Source organism: Adiantum capillus-veneris, chromosome 24 (genome assembly GCF_014529385.1).
Source record: "Adiantum capillus-veneris isolate H3 chromosome 24, ASM1452938v2, whole genome shotgun sequence".
NCBI classification, from domain to species: Eukaryota; Viridiplantae; Streptophyta; class Polypodiopsida; order Polypodiales; family Pteridaceae; genus Adiantum; species Adiantum capillus-veneris.
In genome coordinates, this window is record NC_140954.1 from 128,153,420 (window position 1) to 128,160,437 (window position 7,018).

At 41.7% G+C, this 7,018-nt stretch overlaps 1 protein-coding gene across 1 annotated transcript; it reads left to right on the forward strand.

Annotated features, from left to right (window-relative positions):
* Window positions 1–410: 410 nt before the first annotated feature.
* Window positions 411–1,652, forward strand: LOC147427118 (putative glutathione S-transferase GSTU6). The gene is made up of 2 exons (XM_086497810.1): window positions 411–835; window positions 922–1,652. Exons 1-2 carry the CDS (start codon window positions 512–514, stop codon window positions 1,291–1,293), a joined length of 696 nt encoding a protein of 231 aa, XP_086353936.1. The 5' UTR covers window positions 411–511; the 3' UTR covers window positions 1,294–1,652.
* Window positions 1,653–7,018: the final 5,366 nt, after the last annotated feature.

The window sequence follows — 7,018 nt, forward strand, 5'->3', positions numbered from 1 at the left end:
TTTTTGGAGCTCGACTTTGCTCCGTCCTCTTTGAAAGCGGCTCTGCACATTCCCCGTCCCAGTGTGACACCAACCTAAGGGAACTCCCATGAGGTTTCATCCACCCTACCTTCCTATTTAGAAACCCTTGTCCACATCTAGAAGTCGCCCTTTGAAGTGGGGTCTCTGACCTTATGTGACTCTCTTGATTTTGCCTTATGTGACTCTCTTGTTTTTGCCTTTGGCCTTACAGAGAATACAAATACAAAGTAGTTAAAAGTGACTAGCTGGCGCATTGGAAGTTGGGTACGAAACTACAACAAAGTTTACTTTATACACTCATCATAAGAGTCTAATCCATCGTCACGCGTGACATACCTCACCCAAGCGATTTAAAAGAGCAGGGCATATCTCACTGCGGGCAACCAACGCGAAAGAATTAGCAGGCACAGAGAGAGAGAGAGAGAGAGAGAGAGAGAGAGAGAGAGTAGCAAGCGTCAAGAGGAGGAGAATAACATTAAGCATCAGAGAGATGGCAGGTGAGAAGGTGCAGCTTCTGAGCTTGTGGGCGAGCCCCTACGTGATGAGGGTGGAGGTGGCGCTGGTGGTGAAGGGGGTAGACTATGAGAACATTCCACAGGAACTCAGCAACAAGAGCGAGCTGCTGCTCAGCTCCAACCCTGTCTACAAGAAGGTTCCCGTGCTTCTACACAATGGGAAGGCCGTCTGTGAGTCCGGCATCATCGTGCAGTACGTCGACGAGGCCTGGCCCGGTGCCGAGGGTAGCAACTTGCTCCCTGGAGACGCCTACGGGAGGGCAATGGCGCGCTTCTGGGCGGATTTTGTGGACAAGAAGGTAAGAATTTTTCTTACAGAGAGAAGAAGACACGTTTATGGTTTCCAATTAGGATGGAAATGGGATATATGTCTGTGTATGTGTAGGTATTTGATGCGCTGCTCGGAACGCTGAAGGCAAGCAAGGGGACGGAAGAGGAGAAGAAGGCGGCCGAGGAGAATGTGGTGGCGGTGATGAGCACGTTGGAGGAGGCGCTGATGCAGGGTAAGGGTGGGGAGGGGCCATTCTTCGGGGGCGCAAGGCTGGGGCTGGTCGACGTGATGCTGGTGCCGCTACTGGTGTGGCTGCCGGCCGTTGAAGAGCTGGCACAGCTAAGCCTTCCCTGGGCGAAGAAGCTCCCGCGCTTGGAAGCATGGTTCGCGGCCACCAAGGCGCATCCTGCTGTTGCTGTGCTTCCAGAGCCTAAAACAATCACAGAGTTTGTCGTGAAAGTCCTCCTTCCGAGATTTGCCAATTAGAAGCCTAGACTCGGCCCTGCTCCTTGCAAGAGGACAATAATGCATGCCAACAATGCTACCGTATCAAGTTTCTAAATTGCCATTTTATATACCCCGGTAACTAATCCTGATTGTAGTTTGACCTTTAAAAAGCTGAAGTTTAAAAAGATGATTATTTTAGAACAGAGAGTGCAAGAGCGGAAGAGAGATCTCCCATGGTCGTGCCACCAGCATCATTGCGACAACATGGCCGCTCTTGCACCACACAGGTATTCGCCATGCTAGGCCTCATGAGCTCCAAGCTCTTTGTCGCTCCATCATCATCATAATGTAACACTATAGACAACAAAATAGTCCCGATAGGAGGACCATTACGATCATGAGAGAGAGAGAGAGAGAGAGAGAGAGAGAGACACTATAGTTGCATATGCAACTAGTGTAAAACTAGGGATTATTCCTTACGTAATGCACACCTGCATTTAGATATAAACTTATCGATGGACCAACGTCAAAAGACTTGACCAAAATTTGAGTTTTGACAAATAATATTGATGTATGCACAGAGCACTTACAATTATGTTCTTGTTATTTTCAATGCATTGCATGTGTTTATGTCTTTGACATAAATGAGTAAGAAAATTGGGACATCCACGTCCAGTACAATTGCATTGCTTGAATGAGGCCTAAGTCCCCTACTTTGAGCCACTAACTACACATGACAACAAAAAACCCTCCTTTCACCTAGTAGCAACAATGGTATGGATTAGATGATGGGATGTGAGGATCTCAATCCTCGATGGGGAGGGTTGGTTGGTTATTGATGGATAGCAAGAGCTGAGAACAAGTTAGTACACTTAATGCGAATGTGAGAAGTACCATTGCTAGCTTAGAGCAAGTTAGCTTACTTATTGGCATATTGTTCCTTGATGTTCAAAAGGTATGGTTTGGTCATCATGACAATGATCTAGGTTCACTCAGTACTTTTACAAATTTGTCATTGCAAAGAGTTGCCTAATAACCTTTTCTAGCTATCGTGTAACCTAGCCATGTTTATGCTTCTTGTTTCTTTTTTTTCTTTTTTAAAAGCAATTTCCACACTAAGTGGGATATTTTATATTCCTCTTGGTTTTTTGCTATAGGGTGAACTTGATCCTCTATCATCTCATCCTCAGTTATAGCACGATCAAATCCACCCTCCTTCGATGTGCCTGCATTTGTAGGTGGCTTGTCATCTTTCAAAACATGGCCCCAACTGGACCTGACCATGGCCACCGATTTGCTAACAATTACCACCTTAGAGAAGTTCCTAGCATGGTGGCCAATTCTACAACCTTCGTTACATGCACTGGGGAAGGAGGCTTGATGTTGACATGTTGAAGCATGTCATTAAGCTTGTTGATTGCTTCTTCGAGGGTATCCTCCTTGGTGCACCATGGTGGGTGAAGTCCTCTAATCCTGGCCTTAAGGCTAAGGGGAGTCTTGTAGTCCTCATTCTTGTAAGACTGCCTATATCTTGGTGTCTATCTTGTTGTGTGTCTCTTAATCAACTTCCTTCATTGCCTTCATGATCTCGGTAAGGGAGGCTTCAACACCTTTGGATTTTGCGTGCAGATATTGGCTCTCTACCTCCTTCATCTCGTTCACCTCCTTTCTCTCAAATGAGCCCACATCATGTGGAATACTTTGTAGTTACTTAAACAAGAAAGATACAAAGATACTCCATGCAAAGTTGCCTTGCCATGGGGATTCCAAAAGTAAAAGTATTTGGCTTTTATAAGGAGCTAGCAACCCATACAATAGTCAAATACTTAAAATAAAAATAAGTAGATCAATGCTTCTTTTCCTTCTTCTTTTTAGTCTATAGCACCTATCCTCAATGATGTTAGGTATTTGATGCGCTGCTCGGAAAAAAAGTAAGGGGACATAAGGGAAGAACGTGGCAGAGGAGAATGTGGTGGGGGTGATGATCACATTGGACGAGGCATTGATGAAAAGGCCAAGAAGGGGTCCTTCTTCAAGCGCGCAAGGTTGGGGCTAGTGGATGTGATGCATGTGCCGCTACTAGTGTGATTGTTGGCCTTTGAAGAGTTGGCACAGCTAAGCCTTCCCTGGGCGAAGAACCTCCTCACTTCTTGAAAGCACAATGTGCGGCCAGCAAGGCCTACCCTGCTATTGTTGTGCTTCCAAAGCTTGACAAAATCACAGCTTTTGTCGCTAAAGTCCTACTCCCATGAATTTATTAATTAGACCCATCCCCTCGTGCCCCCAAACACACAAAAAACACCACCCAAAACACACACGTACATTTTTGTTTCGCCTCAACATTCCCAAGTTCCAACTATCACATTGAGCACTTTAAGAACCCCATACCTTCATTGATTGCAAAGTTACAGCATCTTTATAATTAGTGCAAAGAGTTGCCATATCACATTTTGTAGCTTTCGTGTAACCTCGCGTGGTTTATGTTCTTACAATTATGTTACAATATATTGAGTAAAAAGCATACGTATGATATGGGTTGTCTTTCATTCATAGATTTTATTAGGTACAACTATGTCGAGATCATGAAAAAAAAAATCTTTCCCAAAACTCACAATGGTGAGTAGATTATATTAGCATAATCATGAAATTACAAATTCTTGCCATGCTCATCATGAGCCATGACATCTTCGAATGATCATGAATACATCGGTTGATAGGAGAGCCACCCCACCACAATGGATGGTCCCACATCAACACCCATTCAGGTCAATCATTGCGGTGCCCAGGGTCATGTTCCACTCATCAAAGTTTATATGTTTCCCGATGGTGATGATAGTCTCCTTGGTTTCTTGCCTTATCTCCGTGAACTTAGCAACTTCCATAGTGTCTCCAAGATCTCGCAATTCCTTGCCTTCCAAACATGTTTAAAGTACCAAAATCTCACCATTTGTGTTGCGATGAGCAAAGCATGGCTCTTAAACACCTTCCCTCCCGAGAACAGATCGTTCTTGAAGAATCCTATTTTCCATGTGGACCCATTTGCAAATCCTTCCTGCTATGCCACAGATTGGTGGGCATTCCTTTAACAGGTGGGGTAGGTCTTCACTAGCTGTTATGCATTGTGAGCATCTATCCGGACCAATCTCCCTGATGCATGGCTCTCTACAACACCTTCTATAAGAAAACCTTCATTCCATGTGGCCATTGTGGGCGCAAGATGTTCCACACGTTTGTCTCCCATCTTGACTCCGACCAATGTTTGTCACGTTGCTTGTTCAACCAAGAAAACCAATCCTTCGAAGCCATAAGGGAGAGGTACACTTCCTTAGTTTGCGATCATGACACAATTTTATCAAGATTGTGAGGTGGGCTCATTCTTGAGAGTGATAGGGTTGATTTTTTAGAGGTACCCTAAATTGTGTGGTGGTTTAGTATTTTCTTCTCTCTCTTGTTACAAATGCACAAATACCCATGGAGTAAGATGCTTAGTACTCTACAAGTGAGATACTTCTACACAAAATAAAGTACATATAAACACACAATTTGAGTATTGCCCCCCTAGAATGACTGACGACTAAATATGACACAAGGAAAGCACCATGTTGCATTGGAAGAGAAATTTATACATCTTGGGACATCTTTATTGGGTGTAACAAAATAAAGAGATCTCACACACAGCTATGATAGATTGCCTGTCTGTCCAAAAGTAATAATTAGTTATCATCTGATTTCAAAATGGTGTTGTGGGAGTGGTCAATTTATGACCCTTGGCCAACATGTGAACAAGCAAACAACCTTAGTTCTAACATATAGTGCATTACTTTCAGTGTATAAATAGAATTGATTATTGAATGTACGTACCATACATATTGTCATTGCAATGAGAGAGAGAGACACGCGCACACACACTCAAAGAATTGGATTTATTCCTTAGTATTGTGATTGATTAAAGATATTAATCTATGTGTTCCCACCTTTTCATGGGATGCCAAGCAATCAGTGGCATGGCTGGGAAAATATGCAAGTGGATTCAAAGGACATGGAAAATTAAGTTCTTCAAGACTGGTTTGTTCTTTGGTAGTAACAAGTTGGGAAGTCTTCCTCTTCTTGTCTACACTCAAATAATCAGGTACTACTTCTTTCACCATATTTGGAAAGCAAGGAACCGCCGCGTGTTTGAGGGGGATCTGGCTGTGGCAAGCTTTTGTGAAATCATACAAGAGAGCAAAGTGACGATCCATGGGATCGGAGGCAAACAAGCCTCAAAGAACTGGTCTAGAACAATACATGTCATGATGACATCTTGTAATAAGTAAAGCCTAGGCGTAGTTGTGGTTTCTCTATCAAGCAGAAAACTTGTAATCCTTTGATCCTCAAGGCTCCGTCTGAGCTCGAGGTTGGTGTATATTTTTGATGTTCTTAATACTATCCACTCACAATTGTGAGTTTTGCAACAAAAAAAGAGATATTAATCTATGTGTAATAGTTTCCAAAATTCTTATAACAATTGCAAGACCAACATACACACATGTATTAATATGAAGAGAGAGAGAGAGAGAGAGAGAGAGAGAGAGAGAGAGAGAGAGATGTTTTCCTTCATTTTCCCTCATTAGATACAAAGATTGTCCTTAAGGCATGGTATGTAAAAAGTTGTAAGCATTTACAAAGGACATATCATCCTTCAATTGAGCTCAAGTGTTGACTCTATGTAACACCTCTATATTGCGTTCTTTCAGTGTGTATTATTCAAATTGTATGTCTATGATTTTTTCATGATTATAATTTACCCTTTTCCTATTGAATCTATATTTTTTCTTAAAAGAACTCTAGTTTTTTACATTATACCCTTTAACAAATAACAACATGACAAGTTCTAGAATAAGGAATATCGCTATCTTGAACCCACACGATCAGTACATATTATATATGACCTCCTTAAGCAATCAAGGTTTAGCCATCCATTTAGTTTCATCAAAAGTATAATTCTTTTTTTTTTTTATAGCAAAACTCACAATTGTGAGTGGATTATATTGAGCAGCCCAAAAAATTACAAGGTTTTGTCATGCTCATGTTAAGCCTTGACATCATCCAAGGATCATAATTACAATGAGGGCAACCACCTCTACCACCCCGCCTCATTCTGATATCTTTTATTTACCGATGGCCAAGATTTGCCCCCATCCTATGCATTCCATCTGCAGACAACAAAGCACAAGTAGTCCTAGACCAATCCTCTGAGTGCTGCTTGCACCTGAGTGCCCATATCAAAAGTATAATTCTTAAATGATTAAATTCTAACGCAAAGCTTTACCATTTTGTAGAACCTTATCGTCATGACAAGATACGTTGTAGTGTCTATTTTAACACCTTCAAATTTAAGAGGATCTTCTACTAGAGTTCTATTGGTGTACACAAGCTAAATGAAATGCATTATGAATTGACCAATGAAATGGCCTTTAAATTTAAAATGGAACATAGTATTGGCGTGCTAGCTTAGTATAATACTTTGATTATAGGTTAACTCTCCTTACCAATTTTAGCATGTAGCATGACTTAAGCGAGCTTTGGAAAATTTGAGAGTAATCAACAATCTTCTTTGAACGATAGAGTTCTTTTATTCTTATATGTTGCAATCTTATAATATTGTTGGAAAAGAGATAAATATAGTTTGATCTTACCTTGGTAGCCGTTTTTGTCCTTGCTCTCACCGCCGTTCTTGGAAGAGGGATGGTTTTTCAAAGAATTTTTATTTTCTTCCATAACT

What these genes read in the sequence shown, in the direction of transcription:
- LOC147427118 (XM_086497810.1), top strand. Translation starts at nt 512, where the DNA reads ATGGCAGGTGAGAAGGTGCAGCTTCTGAGCTTGTGGGCGAGCCCCTAC. An exon ending in CGGATTTTGTGGACAAGAAG is followed by an intron (nt 836 to 921) that starts GTAAGAATTTTT and finishes GTGTATGTGTAG; the next exon opens with GTATTTGATGCGCTGCTCGG.